This window comes from Salvelinus alpinus, chromosome 25, assembly GCF_045679555.1.
Source record: "Salvelinus alpinus chromosome 25, SLU_Salpinus.1, whole genome shotgun sequence".
Classification (NCBI taxonomy): Eukaryota; Metazoa; Chordata; class Actinopteri; order Salmoniformes; family Salmonidae; genus Salvelinus; species Salvelinus alpinus.
The window spans coordinates 11562945-11587879 of record NC_092110.1 but is presented as its reverse complement, the minus strand read 5'-3'; the positions used below and the strand labels follow the sequence as shown (position 1 = coordinate 11587879).

Genomic DNA, 24935 nt, shown 5'->3' with positions numbered 1-24935 from the left:
TAACAGTAGATTAACTGCCTTGTTCAGGGGCAGAATGACAGATTTTTACCTTGTCAGCTCGGGGATTTGATCTTGCAAACATCTGGTTACAAGTCCAACGCTCTAACCACTAGCCTACCTGCCACCCCCTAGAAAAGGATAATATGTAGAGTTAAGTGGATACCCACTGGGCACACTGGTTGAATCAGTGTTGTTTCAATGTCATTTCAATGAAATTACATTGATCCAATGTGGAATAGACATTGAATTGATGTCTGCACCCAGTGGGTAGGGTTTAGGGGTTAAGGAGTTCTAAGGTTATGCTTAGGCTTAGAAGTAAATATGATCCATAACACTTTGAAAAATACTAAGGTGGTGATGTGATGAAAACAACATGTGACTATGTTATTACAGTTTACACGTCCTCACGTTGATGTGATTCTACTATGGGTATTTTAGGCGCCGTGACACAATTCCAGCCTAACTCCAGTTGACGTTCATGTCAACGCTCTCACTGTTCTCAGGGCCTGCTGCCAAGCCACATGGCTCTTTCATCCTTCTCCTCATCCCCCTCTTCTGTGTACACCCGCCGGCCGGGTGTGTGTGTATTGACATATAACAAAAAAAAAAGATAATATTTTGAGTGCGATGGTAACGTCTCCTTTTACATCACTTTAAAAATTCACATGTGCGTTGTGTGTAAAATGTGATCAGTGTTAATTATAGAGGAGTGTTCATGTTTTGGCCGGGTGCATTATTCATTGGTTTGAGCGTCTTCTGCACATCGCTCCCCTAATACTCCTCCTGTTTGCATGCCACTGCACTGTCACTCAGCCATATTGTATTGATGAACAGGATACAGAAACGGAACAGTACCACCTGCACAACTCTGCCTTGTCCTAAACATTGAGTGTGACTGTGTTGACGAGAGGGATTATTAGTAATTTACCATTGTTCCATGTGTCCAAGCGCTGTGCTGTGATAGTTAATTTCATAACACATTGTTGTTGAGCTCAAGCAATGTAGAATTATCTCAATATGCACACTGTAGTATAGTTAGAAGGCTGAAGGCAAGTATGCTGTGAGACAGAAGAACATTTGAATATTACTGGGATTTGAAGGTTTATTGTTCTGGCTGTGTAATAAAGTGAGACTTGGCCAATAGGAGTACTACTTTTGTTCAGATGTTTTCCTTTTTTAAGAAGAGAGAAAAGTCTGGTAAAAGAAGCCTTTCAAGCCTGCCTCAAACTCGTTGAGTGGTAAATAAAGGACCCTTTCAGGCTGCTTAAATTAGCATGGACTTCCTGATCATTGGTTGAATGTAATAAGAGAGTAGTGGTATTGCCACTCTTGTGGTCAATTACACATTCAGGACAGACAAATAATGTTCCATCATGAAAGGAAGGCAAACATGTTGTTTTCAATGCTGTGGCACTTCCCATTTTGTATTCTGTAGCACCCTATAATTTGCTTACACATAAACAAGCAACAAACATCCTATGAGCAGAGCACTGCGTTGGAGTACGTGAAGGAACATCCATCTACATTGCATAATCATGCCTCCACTTGCCTCACGGACATATCCTACCGACAATGTCTTACTGTTTACGCTCTCGTTCTCTCTCTTTCTCTCTCTCTCTCTCTATATATATATATCTGTCTCACTCTCACTGTAATATCAATTTCAAGTAGATATCATGAAAATGCTGTCTGTGTGTGTCCAAGGATGATCTTAGCTTACTTCTCTACACCTCAACGTTGATCAGGGCATCATAGAGTGTGTTCAGCTTAACTACCTCAACTACCTCACTGCTTTACTAACAATCATTCCTGGTTGAATTACTTTAAGGTTTGGAGTGCTCTTAGATATGAATCTTAATATAGCCTATAGCCTATAATTAAATACATGAAGGACATGACTAACAAATATATTTTCATAAAGAATGAGACATAAGATAATGTAGTAACACTTGACATCAAGTTCTTATACATGTATAGATTATTACAATAGCAACATTGTTGTTACATTTGGAAATTGCTTTATTTAATTACATAATAATGGAATTATTGCATAAGTGGAAAAAGGAACCGTCACAATTCCTCTTGTGTACAGTGTTATACAAACTCTCAGCTCATTGCTCTGCAATTAAAATGTAATTACCAAAGTATTATGGTAACAACATGCTAATAAAATGTCTCTCCAAAAGTAATGACAGTTTTATTACACAGGCATAATAACAGTTTAATGTTAAGTGTTACTGAGAATGCTAAGAGTAACAGAACATGGCTTAAGTGTCGAAAGGAAACTAAATATCTCAAAAATGCCTGCTTGAATCAACTAAAGCCAAGGTAGGTGGAAAATCATGTTTGTTTGTATTCTGAGTAAACTATCCCTTTAAAGATGGTATAGCGTTTGTTTGAATAAAAACTTGAGCTGGCGCACACCCAGAGAAAATTATTTTATGTAGAGGTGCTGACTAATGGCGAATAAACTATAAGCTATACAAATAAAGAGAGTCGCACACTCTATACATTATCTCCCCAGTAATTTATTGGGTAAATCACCAACGTTTTGTTATCACTGTGCCTTCTTCAGGGTGTGTGTTTGAAACAAGAGCAGTATTTGCAGGTATAATTCAATTAATTGCAGCTTTTGATCTTTTCAGTGTATGCTGAAAGAGTCATACAGTAGCTGAGCGTCACAACTTATTTATACTTAGAGTATCTGTACAAAATATAATTGGTCAATTGGTTTGACTTGATTATGTACACCTGGGGCAATGGACATTTAAGAGAATGTGTAGGTCAGATAGATTGGAATAGTATAGGAGATTTTGTGCTCTATTCATTATATTTCTATCTTCAACATGCCGTTCCAGATACAGCCCTGCCATCAGTTGAAGGCAGTCAATCCAATAGTTTCCGAAAAGTAGTCACTTCCTGAGATTTGTGGCACAGATAAAATGATGTTTACTAAATCGAATCAAACTGAATTAAACGTTATTCGTCACATACACAGTTGACAGCAGGTATAAAAGGTGCAGCGAAATGCTTACGTGCTAGAGCCCTCAAAAATGCAGTACATTAATGTAGTCAATGTCAATAGTAAGAATAAAAGAGTCAAGTCAAAAACAACAAGTAATGGAAGTAATAGAAGTATGGTGGTATAGAACTACAGTATATTACATACACTATCGTTCAAAAGTTTGGGGTCACTTAGACATTTCCTTGTTTTTGAAAGAAAAGCACATTTTTTTGTCCATTAAAATAACATCAAATTGATTACAAATACAGTGTAGACATTGTTAATGTTGTAAATGACAGGAAACGGTTGATTTTTAATGGAATATCTACATAGGCGTACAGAGGCCCATTAACAGCAACCATCACTCCTGTGTTCCAATGGCACGTTGTGTTAGCAAATCCAAGTTTATCATTTTAAAAGGCTAATTGATCATTAGAAAACCCTTTTGCAATTATGGTAGCACGGCTGAAAACTGTTGTTCTGATTAAAGAAGCAATAAAACTGTCCTTCTAGGCAGAGTTGCAAAGAAAAAGCCATACCTCAGACTGGCCATTAAAAAGAAAAGATTAAAATGGGCAAAAGAACACAGACAATGGACAGAGGAACTCTGCCTAAAAAGCCAGCATCCTGGAGCTGCCTCTTCACTGTTGACATTGAGACTGGTGTTTTGGGGGTACTATTTAATGAAGCTGCCAGTTGAGGACTTGTGAGGTGTCTGTTTCTCAAACTAGACACTCTAATATACTTGTCCTCTTGCTCATTTGTGCACCGGGGGCCTCCGACTCCTCTTTCTATTCTGGTTAGAGCCAGTTTGCGCTGTTCTGTGAAGGGAGTAGTACACAGCGTTGTACGAGATCTTCAGTTTCTTGGCAATTTCTCGCATGGAATAGCCTTCATTTCTCAGAACAAAAATAGACTGACTAGTTTCAGAAGAAAGCACTTTGTTTCTGTCCATTTTGAGCCTGTAATCGAACCCACAAATGCTGATGCTCCAGATACTCAACTAGTCTAAAGAAGGCCAGTTTTATTGCTTCTTTAATCAGTACAACAGTTTTCGGCTGTGCTAACATAATTGCAAAAGGGTTTTCCAATTAGCCTTTTGAAATTGTAAACTTGGATTAGCTAACACAACGTGCCATTGGAACACAGGAGTGATGGTTGCTGATAATAGACCTCTGTATGCCTATGCAGATATTTCATAAATAATCTGCCGTTTCCAGCTACGATAGTCATTTACAACATTAACAATGTCTACACTGTATATCTGATCAATTTGATGTTATTTTAATGGACGAAAAATGTGCTCTTCTTTCAAAAACAAGAACATTTCTAAGTGACCCGAAACCTTAGAACGGCAGTGTATATGGAAATCTATGGGTCCTGTTCAAAAGCAATGCACTAAATAGGGAATTGGAGATTCATCAAAAAGTGCTTTTGAAGGTTCTCTGTCTCTATGTGTATAAACCATCACACGTAGCTGTCACTTAGAGATTGCACTGAGGTTTTAGCCTTTAGTATAAATAGCTACTAATTTACATTCATGGGTATATTTGCATGGGTGTGACATTCTTTGTTTGTAATCCAATGCACTCGTTCCTCCCTCCATCCTTTTTATTTCTGGTCCCCCCACACAAACACAAACAGCAGTATGTACAGCCTGAAAGAGAAATCAATGTTAAAAAATTACAGTCTGGTAATGAACATGATCCTGCTGTCTGCTTTGTCAGTGGGCAGCAGTGTTGCTTTCATTACCCTGTGGTGCTATGACCTTCCTGTGTGCTCTGGAGACAAGACCCCCCCGTGATTAGAAAATCACACAGGCTGCCATGCCATGCAAGCCTTTCTCTGGAGCTGCATGTCATGTGATTCATTGTGTCCCAAATGGCACCATATTCCCTATGCAGTGCACTACTTTTGTCCAGAGCCCTATGGACCCTGGTTTAAAGTAGTGCACTATACATGGAATAGGGTGCCATTTGGGATACATATATTGACTCTGTACCTACCTTTCAAGGGCCCCTGTCATGTTATTAGTAGCCTGTCATGTGACGAGTACCTATTCTCCTTAATCGAAATTACATGTTGTGCCAGATCATCCTATAGGCTAAATGAGGCCTTTTCCATCAAACGGGAGGTAATCATATAGCACGTGTATATGTTAGGCAAGCCTATGGTTTTAACATGTTTCCGTGTCATGTATGCTCTGGCTGGCTATGATAATAGACCGTTATGTCGACATGATCACATTCCCTCTACAGCACAAAATAAAATTCTCCTGTCAGGTTTTTTCAACCTCATTACATTGATTTTATTTAATTTGCCCATCATCCTTCCTGTGAAGCCAGGCAGGCAGGCAGGCTGAGTGAGTAGCGAGACACTTATCTTCTCATTACATACTTTCCTCAGTGTAATTACAGCGGTGATATCTTCCCACGTGTCAGATATGTCCGCTGCAGTCCGCAGTCCGCTGCTGAAGCATTATGAAACAGCTCCTCTGTTCTGCACCCCCACACACTTGTAATGCTGAGTAAGTGACCCAACACAGGGATGGCATGACTCATTCTGGGTATGGAGGAGAGGAGAACAGCAAGGGATGTGTTTAAAAGTAAAAAGCTCTGTCCTTCCACCTATTAGGTGCCTTTTGAGTAGTGTAACGTGGTAAAAAAAGTTTTATTTCATCTAATTTTAACATTCTGTCATAAAGAACACATGTTCAACTTAAGAAAAATATTTTTCCCATTTCAAGAGGTTAAATACAAAAATGACTATAGTAGTGCCTATTAAGTGCCAAATAAAGTAGGATTGACAACCTCATCTTAAATCATCCATAAATCCCCTTGTGACAGGGGGAATGGAAGCTTGTTGTGTACAACAGGGAAGGGCAATTGAATGCAAGCTTCACAAAAAATGTGAGATTGTTTAAACATTTCTTTGGGTATTAGGGTTGATGTGTTATGCTTGACCCACTCAGTTTTCCACCACAAAACACCAGAAAATGGCCAAAAATAGTAAAACTAGCTCACCTGCTTTTACACTATGATTTGACATAGATATTCAATGTTTCTTTTGTAATATTTTTTTTTTTCAACATATTAAAATGAGAGTTCAGATCACATAAAAGTGTTGACCTCAAAAATGAGGAAGAGATCTTTTTCTCCTTAAAATGAATTACTAATCACATGAAATAAATAATAATCTTCCTAAATTACTTTGTCATAGCAACAAAATAACTAGGGCTTTGCAATGATGGTTAAAACTTAGATAAATGTCTGAATTAAGTGGGTTAAAATCTTCTTAGAAGTCACAGAGGATACACAGAGGGACATGAAATTACGCCATATTGACTTTTTTGTAACCAGTTTCTAGTTGTACTGACATCATTTCAACCAGTTCTGACCCCTGGGTATTTCTTACTAAATGGCCCCATTATACTGGGAACTGATAAGTGTTCAAGACGGGTGGAATTTAACTCAGAGCGTCTTTACTCAAGATATTAGTGTCACTGCTGGTGTAATTTCTGGTGGCGAATGTCATGATCCAGTTCAAATTATTAATTATCTATTTTTCTCTCCTCTCTCTGTCTTATGTTGCAGGTGTTTGAACCTGACTTACAATGGAAAAACTGCTGGTCTGTCTGTTGGTTATTGGAATGGCAGTGAAGGCCCAGATCTGTCCGAAGCGCTGTGTCTGTCAAATACTATCTCCCAACCTTGCAACCCTCTGTGCCAAAAAAGGTCTCCTCTTTGTCCCCCCGAACATTGACAGGCACACCGTGGAGCTACGGCTGGCAGACAACTTCGTCACCAGCATCAAGAGGAAAGACTTTGCCAACATGACCAGGTTGCAGGACCTCACCCTGTCAAGGAATACCATTAGCTTCATCATGCCACACGCGTTTGCTGACCTGGAGAACCTCCGCGCCTTGCACGTGAACAGCAACCGTCTGACCCAGATATCCAATGACACCTTTAGCGGCATGTCCAAGCTGCACCACTTGATCCTCAACAACAACCAGCTGACGTTGATCCACCTGGGGGCTTTCAATGACCTGCTGGCCCTGGAGGAGCTCGACCTGTCCTACAACAACTTGGAGTCCATCCCCTGGGAGGCTATCCAGAGGATGACGAGCCTCCACACCCTCAGCCTGGACCACAACATGATCGACTACATTCCTGAGGAGACCTTTTCTCTTCTCCAAAAGCTCAACCGCTTGGACGTAACCTCAAATAAGCTACAGAAGCTTCCTCCAGATCCTCTGTTCCAGCGGGCCCAGGTTTTGGCCACGTCTGGGATCATGAACCCTTCCTCGTTCGCACTAAGCTTTGGCGGGAACCCACTGCACTGCAACTGTGAGCTGCTGTGGTTGAGGCGCCTGAGTCGAGAGGATGATCTGGAGACATGCGCATCGCCGCAGCACCTCTCTGGACGCTATTTCTGGTCCATCCCGGAGGAGGAGTTCCTGTGTGAACCTCCTCTCATCACCCGGTACTCCCACGAGATGAGGGTGCTGGAGGGCCAGAGGGTGGCCCTGAGGTGCAAGGCCAGGGGGGACCCTGAGCCTGCCATACACTGGATCTCTCCAGAGGGGAAGCTGGTGTCGAACTCCTCCCGGACGTTGGTCTACACGAATGGCACCCTGGACATTTTGATCAGCACTGTGAAGGACACAGGATCCTTCACCTGCATCTCGTCCAACCCGGCGGGTGAGGCACATCAGACTGTTGAGCTGCTGATTATCAAACTCCCACACATCTCCAACAGCACCAACAACATCCAGGAGCCTGACCCTGGCTCTTCAGACATCTCCACGTCCACCAGGGCTGGGGCAAATGGCAGCAACCACACTGGAGACACCAAAACTAGTCCAGATAAGAGAGTGGTCATCGCTGAGGCCACATCCTCCACGGCACTCATCAAGTTCAACTTCCAGAGGAATATACCTGGGATCCGCATGTTCCAGATTCAGTACAATGGCAGTTATGATGACTCTCTTGTTTACAGGTAGGTTCCATTCAATCCCCTCAAATTATTTGTGTATGATTTGTGTGGTGAAATGCGTAATGGCCCTAATGGATTTCATTTCAATCATCAAGTACACTTATAGTTTAGGTTCAGAGATGTTTTCTATGTTTTCTATGGAGATTCATCTCAATCACGTTCACACACTATGCAAACACAAAAGTATGTTTTATAGGCTTTCAACCACTTGTTTGTAAAATCATCCTAATCATCCTAGCCATCCTAACTAAGCAAGGCAATAAACTAAACAACCAAAACAAGTTTCAATTGCTGAGCAATTACAGTAGCCACGATATGAGATTTAAAAGCTGTTTAGCTAGTAGCTGATTCTTAATTGTGAAGCGTTTTACAAAAACAACAACTAAATAAATATATAAATGGAATTGGAATTACAAAAACAAAAAGATAATTTATATAAAATCCCAATGTTATTACATTTGTTTTTTTTAGATAATCTGTAATCCTTGAAAACTTATTAGTAAAACCCCTGCAAAGCAAAACCTCCAAATGGACTCAGGCGGGCCGTGTGACAGAGGGATCATGATCTCATATTGATTAAGATGAGCTGAACTCTGCATTGTGAAGCAGCAGAGATTAACATAACTGCCATGTATTCTCTGTGATGTGAATAGGAGGTTATTAGATTTCAACGAGGTCGTCAGTGAAATGGCCCGTTTTACTCAGTTCAACACAAACTAATTCAGTCTGAACTACAATTAACTGGCACTGTAATGGACACATAAATTGATTCGGTCTCAATAACAAACAATTAGCTGTAACTCCAATGGGCTAGAGCAAACGGTCTTCGGTTCATTAACAAATACTGTACATCTGTCACTTTTTTGTGATGATCTAATAGAGAAGGATCACATTTTACTTGCTTGTATAGGCATGAATGGAAATCAATCACTTATCAGAGGAATATGTAATGTGTGTAATGGCTGTCAGCAGCATCTAGAGAGTGGTGAACACCAGGTAGAGAGTGGTGAACACCAGGCTTCTTTTAAAGGAGTTTCTAACATCATCTTATCTTCAGGTTGTGCATTGCTTAATCTGGACAGTATTACAATACATTGTTTACCCTTATTTTAAGGTAAATTGACTGAGAACACTATCATTTACAGCAATGACCTGGGGAATAGTTACACTGGAGAGGAGGGTGGATGAACGAGCCAATTGGAAGCTGAGAATGATTAGGTCGCCATGATGGTATGAGGGCCAGATGAGGAATTTAGCCAGGACACCGAGGTTAACAGCCCTACTCTTACAATAAGTGGCATGGGATCTTTAGTGACCACAGAGAGTCAGGAAAGGCAGCACCCTAAACAGAGCAATGTTCCCAATCACTGCCCTGGGGCATTGGTATATTTTTTTAGAACAGAGGAAAAAGTGCCTCCTATTGGCCCTCCAACACAACTACAGCAGAATCTGGTTTCCCATCCAGGGTCCAACCAGTACCAACCCTGCTTAGCTTCAGAGGTAAGCCAGCAGTGGGATGTAGGTGGATATGCTGCTGGTGCTCCAAAAAAAATAAGTTTTTTAAAAGCTTCACACATCTACAAAGCCACATTATTCCCTATTACAAGACCTGTGTTGATATTGAGGATCGCCATAGGTCTCTGGAGTACCTTGACCTTTTGAATAGCATATCTCCTGTCAATATATCCTACAAGCACAGGCCTTTTCGGTTTTATTGTAGTGTTCTCCATTGTTGTTTCACCTGCACACACTCATTTCCCTTTCAACATTATGCATTACTCAAAGAGGATGTGATAAAAAAATCTGGGCATCAAACAAATTGTGTGACAAGTTTTATGTGCAAACAAATCAGGAGAATGAGCCTCTTTTAAAGCACTCCAACTCGTGCAATTTTTGCCAGAAAAAAAGGCCCTGTGGAACAGGTAATACCTGGCTCAGATCTGCTAAAGGTATAAAATAAACCACTTTATTGAAATGATATGGTTCCAATTTCCATTGTACTGCATATCTAATAAACACACTCAGGCTAACATAACAATATTGTTGACATTTTACGTTGTCTGTCTCTCACGTGATTGTAAATGGATTCAAACTAAAAGAATACAGATATACCATTATTTTTTCGATGACAATGCGGGATGGATTTTCGATGACTGTGCTGTGCTGTGCTATTTTCCACAGTGCCATGGCTTTCAAAACTATTAGTAGGGCACTTTACCATTGCCTGTTGGTGAATGTCAGGGAGGTCAACCTCCACGTGAAGTCCCCCTACATAAAGTTATCTTGGTTTGAGACCCTCAGGCTCAGTACATGTTAATGGTAAATACATCAGTGGAAGTGTTGTTTTTATATTTTACATTTTAAGAGTTTAACGCAGTCATTTTCTTGACAATGTACACTGAGTTTACCAAACATTAAGAACGCATTCCTAATATATACTCCCCCTTCCCCTGTTGCCCTCAGAACAAACTAAATTCGTCGGGGCATGGGCTCTACAAGGTATCGAAAGCATTCGAAAGGAATGTTGTCCCAAGTTGACCCCAATGCTTCCCACAGTTTTGTCAAGTTGTCTGGATGTCCTTTGGGTGGTGGATCAATCTTGATACACACAGGAAACTGTTGAGCGTGAAAAACCCAGCAGCGTTGCAGTTCTTGACACAAACCTGTGTGCCTGGCACCTACTACCATACCCCATTCAAAGGAACTTAAATATTTAGTCTTGCCCATTCACCCTCTGAATGGCACACATACACAATCCATGTCTCAATTGTCTCAAAGCTTGAAAATCCTTCTTTAACCTGTCTCCTCCCCTTCATCTACACTGATTTGAAGTGGATTTAGTAAGTGACATCAATAAGGGATCATAGCTTTCACCTGGTCAGCCTATGTCATGGAAAGAGCAGGTGTTCTTAAAGTTTTGTATAATCAGTGTCTGCTATGGTCTAAGTTTTCTGCATGATATGATTCAATTAATTTCATTGCTTTGGCAATGAAATCAGTTCCATATGGGTTTGAGTGTAGCAAAATCATAATCAACAAAGAAAAAGGATACAGTAGTTACTGGTATTCACCCCTTTAAATGAGCGGATTTGGCTATTTCAGCCACACCTGTTGCTGACAGGTGTATAACATAGTGCACACAGCCATGCAATCTCCATAGACAGACATTGGCAATCGAATGGCCTTACTGAAGAGCTCAGTGACTTTCAACGTGGCACCGTCATAGAATGCCACCTTTCCAACCAGTCAGTTCATCAAATTTCTGCCCTGCTAGAGCTGCCCCGGGCAACTGTAAGTGTTGTTATTGTGAAGTGGAAAAATCTAGGAGTAACATCGGCTCGGTCCCGCCCAGAAGAGTGGAGGCTGATATAGCAGTAAAGGTGGGACCAACTCCATATTAATGCCAATGATTTTGGGATGAGATGTTCGAAGAGCAGGTGTCCACATACTTTTGGTCATGTAGTGTACTCTTTGAAGAGGTAGGGTTTCAGATGTTCGGGAGATGGACAGGGACTCTGCTGTACCAGCTTCCGGGTCACCATTGGGGTGACCATGACAGAGAAGAGCTTTGACTGGGCTGAGTGGGAGCTGCCCTCCCGTAGGTGTGGGAGGGCCAAGAAACCAGAGGTGGCAGAACGGAGTATTCGGGTTGGGGTGTAGGGTTTGAGAATAGCCTGAAGGTAGGGAAGGGCAGTTCCTCTTGCTGCTCTGTAGGCAAGTACCATGGGGTTGGTACATTCGAGGCCAAACGATGTTCAGGAGTATGAATGACATTAGCATTCACCCAGTCAATGTATGCTGTCTAATGTTATACAGGAATATTGCACACACACATGGTATAACATGTTGACGTTGTTACTTGTTTATGTTGCCTTTGAAAATTTTTGGATTCATTACTCTCCAAAAATAGATTCATTTTGATTAATGAAACACAGCATTGTCATTTTGGGATAATGATATATGTTAAACAATATTTTGGGAAATGCAGCCACTAGGATTGTTTTAAGAATATAGGAAAATGCTTCTCAACAGCAGAAGCACATTTGGAACAATTGGTAAGAAAATATCATGCATGAATGACATGAGCTGTCCTTATAACAACTTTTATTTGAATCCACATTGATATCTTTCCTTTGTCGTTCTCTCCTCTCAGAATGATTCCCCCCACGAGCAAAAACTTCCTAGTCAATAACCTGGCTGCTGGAACGTCATATGACCTGTGTGTTCTGGCCATATACGACGATGGTATCACTTCCCTCACCGCCACCCGCGTGGTGGGCTGCATCCAGTTCACCACCGAGTCTGAGTACCTGCGCTGTCACTTCATGCAGTCCCAGTTCCTGGGAGGCACCATGATCATCATCATCGGCGGCATCATCGTGGCCTCTGTACTCGTCTTCATCATCATCCTGATGATCCGCTATAAGGTCTGCAACACCAGTGACTCGGGCAAAGGCACCCTGGTCACCAACGTCCACTCCCAGACCAATGGGGCGCAGTCTCAGGGGTGCACCGTCAATCCCTCTGTGTCCAAACAGGCCATGGGAGGGTCGGGGTCAGAGGGAGGGGGCGGAGGGTCTATAAAGGCCGCTGGGCACGCGCCAGACACTCTGACAGACTCGTCTGAGACCTCTCTCCCAGACTGCTCCACTGCTACTTCTCTGGTGAGCCAGAGCTGGAACACGCCTGGCTCCTCAGGGTCTCTGAAGCCAAAGCGCAAGCCTGCGCCAAAGCCCTCCGCTACTGCTTCTGTCACACCAGAGCCCAAGATAGAGGCCCTCCCCAACGCTGAGACCCAGAACACCAACCGCAACAACTCCACGGCTCTGCAGCATCCCCCCGCCCCGGTATCCCACTCCCCCCTACCCTACTCACGCATCAAGGACACGCCCATATTAAGACGCGCACACCCCAGACCATCCTCCAAGTACCTGACCTTACCGGTGGAAGGGGTGAGGGCCAAACGTAGGTACTCTCTAAACGATGACTCGTCCAAGCACCACTGCTACATTGGGGTAACAAAACTTGGGAATATGTGGTCTAAGCGGAGTATGTCCATGAATGGGATGCTACTTCAACAGGAAAATATAGACAGTGGCAAGGCCACCTTTTCCAGTTCAGAGTGGATTCTAGAAAGTACTGTGTGACTGTTCTGTTTGTATGTATGTGTGTGATTGAATGTGTGTGTGTGGGGACATCTGTTTTTGATTCTTTAGATTTTTTTTGCGTTTCAGTTTACTTTTCCTTTTCTAAAACCAATAGTAAAACGGATGCTTGCCTTGTAGTAATCAGAATTTCATCAATGTTCTCCTCTGATGTGGAGAATCTCCAGCAGCTCGGAGCCCAGTGCTCGGCAGTCCATGCAGTGTTTTCATACCCATACAAAAAATGTAGAAAAAGAAATCCAACACACCCATCCAGTTATACAGTACATACACCCAGTGTTGTTGTTGTGACAAGAGAAAGGCATTGGTGCCTTCCTCTGCATTACAGTTTTCCTCTTGCAAGGAGCACCAATAGGATTTCAGTTGTCCCTGACAGGGGATTTGGGATCGAGAGGAACATGAGAGATTTCACAATACGCCTTTCTATTACAGGGAAATAATGACCTGCATATAGAGACAACACAAAAAAACAACTATCAAAGACTTGTTACTGGACCTCTTAATAAATTGATATTTTTTAAAGAACTATTCAGCTTTCTTTTCAGTGACATTGATATTGCCTTTGTTTTAAGGCACAAAAAAGCCCTGTACAGAGAAACAACATCTGCTGTGTTGTTATGTTGTGTAAAATAAAATAAAAATGAAACAAGTATGTTTTGTTGGTTTTGCGTTGGTAAATACATTTCTAATCTCTTCATCCCAGACAGGTATATTTTCAGACAAGCCCTACCATACCTACACAATTCAATAATGTTCAATGTAACCTAACCCGGTGGTCCCCAAACTTTTTTGTGTTCACAAAGCTTGTCAAAATTTTCTTTTTTTCTCTGACCTGCCAGATAAACCAAGCAAATGTTTTAAGACTCAATCTGTAGTCTTTAGCCACAGCCCTAAAAGGTTCAGACGGGACCCACCATTAGGTGAAACACTAACAGAATCCATATGGAGTTATCTATACCAAGACAAGAAAATTGCACTTATTGCAACATGATACTACAGTAGGCATGCTTATTTTACTGGCACATTAATTCAAATGAATTTATGAAGGCTGATAGAAAATAACTACTGATGTATGGGGACTCAAGTCAATGTTTCAGTAGCCAATCCATTTTATTAGATAACGCTTACATTCATGTAGCATGGAAACTGACGTGCAGGTTTGATGTTTCTCACTCACGGTAGCCAAGGACTCCACCTCAGGAGATGTGAATCAATCTGATGCCAGATATACGAAGCTCTAAGCCTGCCATGTACTGTACCAGTAGAAAAAGGATTTACATGTTTTAGTACAATTCAGGAAGGGGTTAATAAATTATTCCACACGAAACCCAGATACCTGAGCTTGAGCCTGATGCACAATGCTCCTGAATAATGTGCTCAGTGACATAGGATAGGATGAATAGAAATCACTTTAATATCCCGAGGGGAAATAGTCTTAGAAACAGTACTGCTGTATACAAAATAAGCACAGCACATTGCACACTCAACATTATACATACATTGCATGTTACCTATGTCATACTTATTGGTGTTGTTGAATGAATACTTGATGAAATTAAGTCATTACAACTATATAATAATCGATTTGTTTTAATTATTTAATTTCAACCAGATTTGCCTGCTGGGATGAGTATAATGTCAGGTTTCTTACATGCTCCCATGTGTATCAATTCACTAAGTTTTCTGCATTGGTCTTCTCTCTCTTACATCAAAGCAGTAGTGTATGTTGACTCAAAGACTTGAAAGGTGAGTGAACTCCGGGTAATTTTTTTGCAAAATCTTTAAACATTTCATTCTACTGGGCTATAGCTATATAATGCAATTGCAAACCATGCCTATAAATGTCAACAGGTACACAAAAGTGAGGTAATAATATATGGGAAAAACTACAGATAAAGTGCCTTCAGAAAGTATTCATATCCCTTGACTTGTTCCACATTTTGTTCTCTTACAGCCTGAATTCAAACTTAATTAAATGTTTTTTTTTCACATCGATCTACACACAATATTCCATATTGACAAAGTGAAAACATGTTTTTAGAAATGTTGACAAATTTATTGAAAATGAAATACAGAAATATCTAATTCATACATACGTATACACACCCCTTAGTCAATACTTTGTAGAAGCACCTTTGCCAGGGATTTCAGCTGTGAGTCTGGCTGGGTTAGTCTCTAAGAGCTTTCCACACCTGAATAGTGCAACATTTGCCCATTATTCTTTTCAAAATTCTTCAAGCTCTGTCAAATTGGTTGTTGATCATTGCTAGATAACAATTTTCAGGTCTCTTCACAGTCCCCAAGTCCAGAACAGACTATGGGAGGCGCACAGTACTACATAGAGCCAAGACTACATGGAACTCTATTCCACATCAAGTAACTGATGCAAGGAGTAAAATTTGATTTAAAAAACAGATAAAAAAACACCTTATGGAACAGCGGGGACTGCGAATCAACACAAACATAGACACAGACACATGCACACACACACACACACACACAATAACATACGCACTATACACAAACATACACATGGATTTAGTACTGTATATATGCGGCAGTGGTGGAGTAGGGGCCTGAGGGCACGCAGTGTTTTGTGCAATCTGTGAATGTATTGTAATTTTTTTAAATTGTATAAACTGACTTAATTTTGCTGGACCCCAGGAAGAGTAGCTGCTGCAAAGCTGCAGCAGCCAATGGGGATCCATGATAAATACAAAATACAAATTTTCAAATAGATTTTCAAGTCAAATCTGTAACTCAGCTACTCAGGAACATTTACAGACTTCTTGATAAGCAACTCCAGTGTAGATTTGGCCTTGTGTTTTAGGCTATTGTTATGCTGAAAGGTGAATTTATTTCCCAGTGTCTGGTGGAAAGCAGAGCTCCATTCCATCATTTTTTTTAAACTCCCCAGTCCTTCACAATTACATGCACACCCATAACATGATGCAGCCACCACTGTGTTTGAAAATATGGAGAGTGGTACTCAGTAATGTGTTGTATTGGATTTGCCCGAAAAAATTACTTTGTATCCAGAACAAAAATGTAATTGCTTTGCCACATGTTGTGCAGTATTACTTTAGTGCCTTGTTGTAAACAGGATGCATGTTTTGGAATATTTTTATTCTGTACAGGCTTCCTTCTTTTCCCTCTGTCAATTAGGTTTGTATTGTGGAGTAACTACAATGTTGTTGATCCGTCCTCACGTTTCTCCTATCACAGCTATTATCACTAGAACCACTGGGCCTCGACAGACCCCCCAACAGACCCCCGTAAAAGTGTAATTAATTAATCTCATATATGATATAGAACAACGTATAATTTGGTTGTGTTCATGAAGGCCTATTTTTTATTTTATTTTAAATAAAACAATAGCATTTCCATTAGTTATTGTAACAGTAGGCTATATGTAAAAACTATAAAAACTAACATTTCAAGTGTTCAATCAATTTTATTTGTGGAGTGACTTTGTTACAACTGTGAAACAGAAAGCATACAGTATGTCTTGGAACACAATAACAGCTTAATATTATAAGGACATAATACATCAAAAATACCACAACCACCAAGACGCATGGTCAAGACACGCGGTCAAATGATGAAAACATCAGTAGCCTAAACATCATTATAAGCACCAAGTGGCCTTGATTAATAGTGAAACTCAAAAGCAATTATGGCGTTATAGTAAATATAAGTGTTGATATGACAGCAGGGGGAACAAAGTTTCAGACAAAACAACTTACATAAACTAACACAACATTGGAACACAATAATGCCTTTCCTTCTAGTTCTCTGCTGCCTGCGACTGGAACGAATTGCAAAAATCTCTGAAGTTGGAGACTTTTATCTCCCTCAACAACTTTAAACATCTGCTATCCGAGCAGCTAACCGATCGCTGCAGCTGTACATAGTCCATCTGTATACTACCCACCCAATTTACCTACCTCACCCCCCATACTGCTTTTATTTATTTACTTTTCTGCTCTTTTGCACACCAGTATCTCTACTTGCACATGATCATCTGATGATTTATCACTCCAGTGTTAATCTGCTAAATTGTAATTATTCGATTTATTGCCTACCTCCTCATGCCTTTTGCACACATTGTATATAGATTCTCTTTTTTTTCTACCATGTTATTGACTTGTTTATTGTTTACTCCATGTGTAACTCTGTGTTGTTGTCTGTTCACACTGCTATGCTTTATCTTGGCCAGGTCGCAGTTGCAAATGAGAACTTGTTCTCAACTAGCCTACCTGGTTAAATAAAGGTGAAAAAAAATTATAAATAATAATAAATAAATAAAAATTGAACAAAACTATAGACACACATACAGTACAACAATTACATATTATGTAAAGAAACACAAATGTCATAACTAAAAAACAGCTGTCCTAAAGACAATTACACTCTTCTATGATATTTACATCAACCAAGTGTTTAAACTCCACCAATGTGACTAGATAATCAAATTTTAAAATGTTCAGAAGAGAATTCCAGGACCTCGGAGCTGAGTAACTAAAACTATTTCTACCATGACCTGTTCTAATTCTAGGTACTGTTAAAAGCAAACGAGAATAGGAACGTAATTTATATTTATTTACTGACCTGATTAAAAAGAAACAGAGATAAAGTGCCATTTTACCCAATATGGTCTTATAAATCAGTGTATACCAGTGTTTAAGCCGACGCAAGGTCAATGACAACCAGTGATGACCTTTTTATATTCTTAATTCCATTCCTTTACTAGATTTGTGTGTATTGGGTGTATGTTGTGTAATTGTTAGATATTACTTGTTAGATATTACTGCACTGTCAAAGCTAGAAGCACAAGCATTTCGCCACAGCCGCAATAACTTCTGCTAAACACGTGTATGTGACCAATTCAATTTGATTTGACCAGCCAATGTCGCTTTACAGATCGCAATGATGTTTGACATTTTTGATTGGGAATGAACCTGAGGGACACATGATATACTGAATCAATTGCTCTCAGGGTAGTGGTTTAGGCCTGCATATATATAACATCACTAAAATCTAAAGCCGCCAGTAATGTACATCGTACCAGCTCCTTCCTGGCCTCCAGAGAAAAACAAGCCTTATGCCGGTAATGAAAAACTATTTTTAGCTTGAGCTTCCTTATCAAGTTCTCCACATGAACAGTGAAGCTCAGGTTGTCATCCACCCAAATATTTTTACACTTTGGCCTGCTCTATAGTATGTCCATCCAATGTAGCAATGACATGATTAGTAACATGTCTGGCATTTGAAAATACCATTCATTTTGTTTAACCCGAATTCAGAACCAGCTTCAAATCATACAGATTCTGTTGTATGGTGTTAAATGCTCTTTGGGAATTTTCAAAAGCTAAAGATAAACTACAAGCACTTGAATAAAGAACAGTATCATCTGATTTTTTTTTTACATCCTCTGTTTCAATATGATCCCCAATGTTGTTGATACACAAAATGAACAACAGTGGGTCCAAAATAGAACCTTGCGGAACACCTGAGCACAACTCTATGGACTAAGATTTACAACCATCCGCCATTACACATTGAGTACAATTTGATTGGTAATTTATAAACCAATCTAGAGCATGACCAGTAATTCCACAACATTTTAACCTTTGCACCAACACAGCATGGTCCACGGTGTCAAATGCCTTCGACAAATCAATTAAGACACGCAATGTAACTTCTTGTCAAGAGCACAGTGGATGTCATTTAAAAACTTAAATGTTGCTGAAACAGTGCTGTGGCCAGACCTAAAACCTGATTGCGTTCCATTTAAGATATTGTTTTCTTTGAGGTAGGCCATCAGCTGCCTACTAACTAAGGACTCCAGTACCTTAGACAGTATAGACAATTTTAATATGGGTCGATAGTTGTCAAGTAGTGAAGGATTTCAACCTTTCAAGAGAGGCAGTACAAAAGCAGATTTCCATAACTTCGGGGTTTTCTTCTTAGGGCTAGGGTACTTTTTTCAGAAATTCCGCCTGACAGACTGCCTGTTACTCAGGCCCAGAAGCCAGGATATGTGTCACGTTCCTGACCTGTTTTCTCTTGTTTTGTATTTATTTAGTATGTTCAGGGCGTGAGTTGGGTGGGTTGTCTATGTGTTGTTTTCTAGGTTGGGGTTTTGTGCGTTCGGCCTGGTATGATTCTCAATCAGAGGCAGCTGTCAATCGTTGTCCCTGATTGAGAATCATACTTAGGCAGCCGGGGTTCACGTGTGTGTTTGTGGGTGTTTGTATTTCGTGTCAGTCTTCGTGCCACACGGGACTGTCTTTCGGTTTGATTCGCTTTTGTTATTTTGTTTCGTGTAGTGTTCAGTTTATTGTTAATAAATCATGGACACTTTCCACTCTGCGTCTTGGTCCGATTCCTCTTCAGACGAAGAGGAGGAAATCAGCCGTTACAATATGCATATAATTGGTACCATTGGATAGAAAACACTTTGAAGTTTGTAGAAATGTTAAAATAATGTATGAGACTGTAACACAATTGATATGGTAGGAGAAAATCCAAAGAAAAACCAACCAGAATTTATTTGTTTGAGATCCCATGCTCTTACAATGGAAAGCTATGGGTCCTATGCAATTCCAGCTCCCAGATTGCAATTCCTATGGCTTCCACTAGATGTCAACAGTCTTTGTTCAAGGTTTCAGGCTTGTTTTCTCCAAAACAAGGAAGAATTTTGTGTTTTGGTCCTGGGAGTCACAGTTGGAAATCAGTCTGTGGGCGCGCGATTAGCACTTGCTAATTTTACTTTTCTATTGAACATACTTCTTTCCATATGAAATATTATAGTATAATTACATTTTAGGTTACCTGAGGATTAAAAAGAAACGTAGTTAGACTTGTTTTAACAAAGTGTAGCGGTAGCTTTTTGGATTCCTTTGTCTGCATGTTGAACTCAAATCGATGGCGCCAACTAAACTGACTTTTTGGGATATAAAGAAGGATTTTATCTAACAAAACGACCATGCATGTTGTAGCTGGGACCCTTTGGATTGCAAATCAGAGGGAGATTCTCAAAAAGAAAGTGATTATTTAATCGCTATTTGGGATTTTATGAAGCCTGTGCTGGTTGAAAAATATGTTGATGTGGGGTGCCGTCCTCAAACAATCACATGGCATGCTTTCGCTGTAAAGCCTATTGTAAATAGGACAATGCAGTTCGATTAGCAATAATTTAAGCTTTTAACCGATATAAGACACTTGTATGTACCTCGATGTTTAATATCCATAATTTTTACGATTATTTATTTGAATTGTGCGCCCTCCAATTTCACCCGGAAATTGTCGACAGGTGTCCCGCTGACGGGACGCCTAGCCCTAAGAAGATCATCAGAACATCAAGCGTGAGGTTAAAAATACATGTTAAGGGGGAGCAATGATGTCTGCAGCTAGGTGTAGGAGGCGGGGCTCTAGTTCATCAGGGCCAGGGGATTTTTTTCTATCAATTTCTTTTAGGCCTTTACGCACTTCTGAAACAGAGAAGGATGAGAAGGAGAACCTGACGAAGGAGTGCACAGGGGTGTCAGGTAAATTCACAGGGGGCTCATTTAGATCTTGAACCTTTTCAAATAAACTGCAATCATCTATAAAATGCTGATTTAAGGCTTTTTAAGGCTGTTGGGAGAAGGAGGGGAAATGGGGAAAACCTTTCCCAAAAAAGGACATGCCTTCTTAAAACTGGTTATAACTCTAGTTCTGTGTGTGATATTAAGATTCTAACATCGACAGCGTGATATATAGACTTATTTAGGAAAAGTTAAGGATGAATGGGGAGTAATATAAATAAATAATTAATAAGCAGTCAAAATGACTGCTTTAGTGGTTCTAATGTTAAAGGGGGATGGGGTGCATATCGCATATTGACGAATATGTACGAGTCTATTCAAAATTCTAAGATAAACAAATGTGTTGTTAAAAGAATCAAGCACAGTACTGACAGGAGTCATCCAGCTTGGCCCACCCACTAGTCAGCCAGGTCAAGACAATCAGAATCCGTTTTTCCCCACAAAAGGGATTTATTACAGACACAAATACCTCTCAGTTTCATCAGCTGTCAAGGTGGCTGGTCTCAGACATACTGCCAAAATCTCTAAAATGACGTTGGAGGCGGCTTATGGTAGAGAAATGAACATCTGGCAACAGCTCTGTGGACATTCCTGCAGTCAGCATGCCAATTGCACACTCCCTCAAAACTTGAGACACTTGTGGCATTGTGTTGTGTGACCAAACTGCACATGTTACGGTGGCCTTTTATTGTCCTGAGTACAAGGTGCACCCCTGTAATGATTATGCTGTTTAATCAGCTTCTTGATTTGCCACACCTGTCAGGTGTATGGACTATCTTTGCAAAGGAGAAATGTTAACTAACAGGGATGTAAACAAATTTGTTTACACAATGAGAGAAATACGCTTTTTTGGAAAATGTATTTTTTAATATTTCTGTGATCTTTTATATCAGCTCATGAAACATGGAACCAACACTTTACATGTTGCGTTTATATTTTTATTCAATATATAATCAAAAAATATATGCTACAAGTTTTGCATGTGATACTGCCAGTGCAAAGCTACAGGCATATGGACTAGAATAGGAAACATAATTTCTGCCAAATGTGTACCAAATTCATGATAACTGTTATTTTGAGTAAAACAGTCAATGCAGTTCTGATACATAGGAAATTAGTGTTCCAACAAAGTACAGCAATGGGTGATTAATGGAACTACGGGGGCTATAGCAACCACTCTAGACCAGGGGTGTGGAATTCAAAGTCTGTTTTCATTCTACTCTCCTAGACCAATATAGAACCAGTAGCAGTGTGTGGGGAAAATCAGTGGGAAAGGCATATTACAACTTACAGTGCATTAGGAAAGTATTCAGACCCCTTGACTTGTTCCACATTTTGTTACATTGCAGCCTTATTATAAAATGTATTCAATAGTTGTTTTCCACCCAATCTACACACAATACCCCATAATGACAAAGCAAAACCAGGTTGTTAGAATTTAAAATAAATGTATTACAAATAAAAAACAAATATTACATTTATTAAAGTATTCAGACCCTTTACTAAGTACTTTGTTGAAACACCTTTGGCAGCGATTACAGCCTACAGTCTTCTTGGGTATGAAGCTCAAGCTTGGCACAGCTGTATTTGGGGAGTTTCTCCCATTCATCTCTGCAGATCCTCTCAAGCTCTGTCAGGTTGGATTGGGAGCGTCACTGCAGAGCTATTTTCAGGTCTCTCCAGAGATATTCTATCAGGTTCAAGTCCGGGCTCTGGCTAGGCCACTCAAGGACATTCAGAGGCTTTTCCCGAAGCCACTTCTGGTTTGTCTTGGCTGTGTGCTTAGGGTCAGTGTCCTGTTGGAAGGTGAACCTTCGCCCCAGTCTGAGGTACTGAGCGCTCTGGAGCAGGTTTTCATCAAGGATCTTGCTGTACTTTGCTCCGTTCATCTTTCCCTCGATCCTGACTAGTCTCCCAGTCCCTGCCGCTGAAAAACATCCCCACAGCATGATGTTACCACCACCATGCTTCCCTTTAGGGATGGTGCCAGGTTTCCTCCAGACGTGACGTTTGACATTTTGGCCAAAGAGTTCAATCTTGGTTTCATTACACCAGAGAAACTTGTTTATCATCGTCTGAGAGTCCTTTAGGTGCCTTTTGGCAAACTCCAAGTGGCCTGTCATGTGAAAAAGAAAAGAGGACCAAGGCACTCTTCATATAATTAATTAAAATGCCTTTATTAGTATGGCATGTTCAATAGAAACAAAGTTTTTTTTTTTTATCCGACACGTTTCAGCTGCATGGCCTTCGTCAGGGAGTACAAACAAATAATACAATGTCCTCTTTTGAACAGCTTTTCCAATTAGCCCTAATTAGAAGAGGGAGTGGTTACAAAATTGATTGGACACACCTAGTAAGCAATACTATACACATTAAAACGTGAAATACTGTAGCTATGTTATCATAAAAATACAACTCCAAGCTAGAAGTATCAGGACACTTAGAAAGGTAGTTCTAACCTTAAATATGACTGGGAGAAGTGTCAAGAATAAGAAAGCAATATATTCCATAGTACACTAGAACACAGCAAAACATGAACAACAACAGTCTAAACATAACTGAGGGCAATTGAGCAAAATGTACACTAGATGACAGCAAATGGACCTATCACAACCCTACAGGAAGGGTGAGAAATCCATATCTTCATTTAAACCGGGTATTTAGTGGCCTGTAGTTTGTAAATCCCAAAACCTTCCCTTTGGTTTAACTGTTTAAGACGGTCCCCTTTTCTAATAGAGGCCGGAATATGATCAATACCCATAGCTTGTAGGGAGGCAGGGTTGCCATGGTGTAAGGACTTGTAGTGCCTTGCCATGGGGTAGTCTTCATTGCCTACCCGTATGGCGTACTTGTGTTCCGCTAAGCGGTCTTGAAGGCGTGTCTTTGTACGTCCAATGTAGAACACCTTGCACTGTGGACATTCCAATCTATAGATGACATGAGTGGTTTTGCAGTTAATGAAATGCTTGACGTAATACTCCATTTTGGAAGCTGTGTCAACAAAATACTTCTTCTGTGCAATATTTCTGCAATGGTTGCAATGGTTACATTTAAATGAGCCCTTGGGTTTGTAGTCAAGCCAAGTTTTTTGAGAGTCACCCGGAAGATAACTGTGGACTAATTTGTAATTTAGGGTAGGACATCTCTTAAAGCTTATGACTGGTGGCTCAGTAAAGACTTGGCGTAGTAGCGTATCACTTTGGATGATTCCCCAATTATTTTTAATGATTCTTTTAAGAAGCCTTTTGGATCTAGACTTGGTGCTTGCCGTGTGGTAGCAGAGAGAACAGCCTATGACTAGTGTCCGGGTTAGAGCCCCGCTCCTTGAAAGCGGCAGCTCTACCATTTAGCTCAGTGTGATGTTGCCTGTAATCCATGGCTTCTGGTTGGGGTATGTACGTACGTACGGTCACTGTGGGGACGACTCATCAATGCACTTTTTGATGAAGCTAGTGACTGATGTGGTGTACTCCTCAATGCCATAGGAAGAATCCCGGAACATATTCCAGTCTGTGCTAACTGTCCTATAGCTTAGCATCTGTGTCATCTGACCACTTCCGTATTGAGCGAATCACTGGTACTGCCTGCTTTAGTTTTTGCTTGTAAGCAGGAATCAGGCGAATAGAGTTGTGGTCAGATTTGCCAAATGGAGGGCGAGGGAGAGCTGTGTATGCATCTCTGTGTGTGGAGTAAAGGTGGTCTAGAGTTTTTTTTCCTCTGGTTGCACATGTAACATGCTGGTAGAACTTAAGTAAAACGGATTTAAGTTTACCTGCATTAAAGTCCCCGGCCACCAGGAGGGCCGCCTCTGGATGAGCAATTTCTTGTTTGCTTATGGCCTTATACAGCACGTTGAGTGTGGTCTTAGTGCCAGCATCGGGTTGTGGTGGTAAATAGACAGCTAAAAAAACATAGATGAAAACTCTCTTGGTAAATAGCTTATCATGAGATACTCTACCTTAGGTGAGCAAAACCTCAAGATTTCCTTAATATTAGATTTTGTGCACCAGCTGTTATTTACAAATAGACACAGACCACCACCGGAGGCAGCTGTTCTATCATTCCAATGCACGGAAAACCCATCCAGCTGTATGTTAACCATGTCATCGTTCAGCAACAACTCAGTGAAACATAAGATATTACAATTTTTAATGTCCCGTTGGTAACATAGTCTTG

General features: G+C 40.5%; 1 protein-coding gene across 1 annotated transcript in view; it reads left to right on the top strand.

Annotated features, from left to right (window-relative positions):
• LOC139553369 (leucine-rich repeat and fibronectin type-III domain-containing protein 5-like) overlaps window positions 1-13817 on the top strand; it is a 46710-nt gene extending 32893 nt beyond the window's left edge. Inside the window, exons 2-3 of the mRNA XM_071365625.1 lie at window positions 6598-8005; window positions 12156-13817. Coding sequence (XP_071221726.1) covers window positions 6618-8005; window positions 12156-13149 — 2382 coding nt within the window. The 5' untranslated portion in view covers window positions 6598-6617 and the 3' untranslated portion in view covers window positions 13150-13817. The remainder of the gene's footprint in view (window positions 1-6597; window positions 8006-12155) is intronic.
• The last annotated feature ends 11118 nt before the right edge of the window (window positions 13818-24935 follow it).